Here is a 2,015-nt window from a genome sequence, read left to right on the forward strand (position 1 = left end):
CTCAGGACTTCCTCCCTGCGTGCCCCCGACTCCTCACGATTCTGCTTGGCAAGTTCTGCCCGCCGCCGCTCCTCCTCCTCGCGCTCCTTCTGCAGGGCCCGAAGCTCCTCCTCCGCCTGCCGTTTCACCTCCTCGGCCTCCTTTGCCCGCCGCTCCCGCTCCTGTTCCACCCACTTTGCAGCATCTGTTCTTTGTGCCCGTATTTGTTGTGCCTTTTGTGTCACCCATTCTTGATGACGATTGCGAGCCTCATCTATCTTGTTTTGAAGTGCTCGCCGTCGTCGAGTTCGTTGTATGCTCCCGATTAGTTGCGGAGTTCCGTTCAGTGTTGGTTGATGTGGTGGGGACTTATCATCATTAAACTGGTTCCCTTTGTGGGGTCGATTTAATGCGTTTGGCGCTGTAACAGCTGGCATACGAAGTCAAAGGATGCGGAGTTAGGCAATAAATTGTAACGGTTAGACTCTTCCTTGTAAGGGATAAAAATATGTAGGAGAAATACAGGGCGGATGTATCACCGCGACGCAGTAGTGGAGAGTGAGAAGAACAGTAAATAAAAAAAGAATCAAAGCAAAAAAAAAAGCAAACAGAAATGATGTGCGGCCAAACACCACTTCTCCCACCTGCCGCAGACACAGGGGGTGTGGCGTTAACGGAGCTTGTTAAACCCAATATGCGTGGCATTTTCACGGAAGCACTGGCGGCACACGTTGAGCTCGTACTTGCGGATAATTGCCTTCTGGTTAGAGCAAATCACGCAATGGCGAGAGCCCTTGCCCATGCCGATCTTCTGACGGGAACGCCATTGTTCGAGGTGGCCCATTCTTCTTCCTGAGTGATGTGGGGAGCTAAGCAAGTGACACTGGCACTGCGCCAGACACAAAAACAAAAGTAGCAAGAGAAAAGGCAGGCAACGTTGCAAGAGAAAAACCAACCAAAGTGAAACCAAAGCTTTCATCCAGCACAAAAAATAAAAAAATAAAAATAGAAACTGTGTGTCTGGATGAGACCGTGTAACCCCCTCCACCCCCCTCCTCCCTTATTCCTACAAAGTACCACTAAGAGAGACCATTGTGTTGGTTCACGGTGCGCCCAGCACACACACCTCGAAGAGGCCTCGCATCCAACGCTTATGCACCTATGGCCCCACGTGTATCTGCAACGCACACGCCATGAGGACCGGAATCCTGTTGCGAAACGTCGTGGTGGAGCTCTTTTACGGCCCGCCGCAGCTGCCGAACCCACCCCGCGCAGAGGGTCGTAGGGGATGGTGGCAGAAAAAAAAGGAGCCGCACCTGTTACTTTCCAACGTGGCTTCCTTGGAAGCAAAAGCCAACCACATAAAGAAATAGACAAAGACGTCCAAACAAACGTCTCACCCTCTGTCCAGCCGCATCTGCTTGCACACGCTCGCCCCAAAAGCCACAAGTGCAATGAAAACAATCTCATCGCCTCCACCGCATTGTGCGTGTCAGCCCCCCATGCCGTCAAAGCGGAAACACGCTTATTGCTGGTGTGTGTGTGTGTGTGTGTGTGTGTGTGCGTGCAAATGCTCGGTTCTGCGTTTTCAGTGTGCTGCCCGCCACTCCATGTTTATTTGCTTTGCTTTTTACCTGCTCTTCCAACAGCTGTGCCTCAAGGGAACGTCATCGCTCGACCTCACAGCACCCTTTATTTTATTATAGCATCCTTTACTTTTCACCTCCCCCTGGGTGAAACTCGACAGCTGTCCTTTTGTTTGTTTGTTCTCTCCTCCCTTGTGTACGCTCATGCACTCCCGCTTCCACCGTCACGGGCCACTGGCGCTTAGCGGCTCCTTTCAAGGAGCCCCAACCAAATAGCGCGGTCCGCCATGAGAGAAACGGCGCTCTCCGCAGAACCCTCCACGGGGTTGTAGGCCTCCTGCACCCACGGAGTCTCGCCGCTGGTTTTCAGCATAGACGACCGCAGCTGATTGAACAGCTCTGTCGCTGGCTCCCCAAGCAGACCAATGTATTTCGTCCTCAGGGCATGCG

General features: G+C 52.8%; 2 protein-coding genes across 2 annotated transcripts, besides 2 other annotated features; both read right to left on the reverse strand.

Moving 5' to 3' along the window:
- Window positions 1-416, reverse strand: TraAM80_07045 (trichohyalin; the record flags this gene model as incomplete). The annotated part of the gene is made up of 1 exon (XM_029383858.1): window positions 1-416. A coding segment is annotated over one exon (416 nt), but the record flags the coding sequence as incomplete, so codon positions are not given.
- A 135-nt stretch (window positions 417-551) lies between these two features.
- Window positions 552-589: a sequence feature (A-rich).
- A 60-nt stretch (window positions 590-649) lies between these two features.
- Window positions 650-958, reverse strand: TraAM80_07046 (ribosomal protein S29; the record flags this gene model as incomplete). The annotated part of the gene is made up of 1 exon (XM_029383859.1): window positions 650-958. One exon carries the CDS (start codon window positions 956-958, stop codon window positions 650-652), a length of 309 nt encoding a protein of 102 aa, XP_029236302.1.
- A 555-nt stretch (window positions 959-1,513) lies between these two features.
- Window positions 1,514-1,542: a microsatellite.
- The last annotated feature ends 473 nt before the right edge of the window (window positions 1,543-2,015 follow it).

Source organism: Trypanosoma rangeli, assembly GCF_003719475.1.
Source record: "Trypanosoma rangeli strain AM80 chromosome Unknown Tra_15.4_contig_00277, whole genome shotgun sequence".
NCBI classification, from domain to species: Eukaryota; Euglenozoa; class Kinetoplastea; order Trypanosomatida; family Trypanosomatidae; genus Trypanosoma; species Trypanosoma rangeli.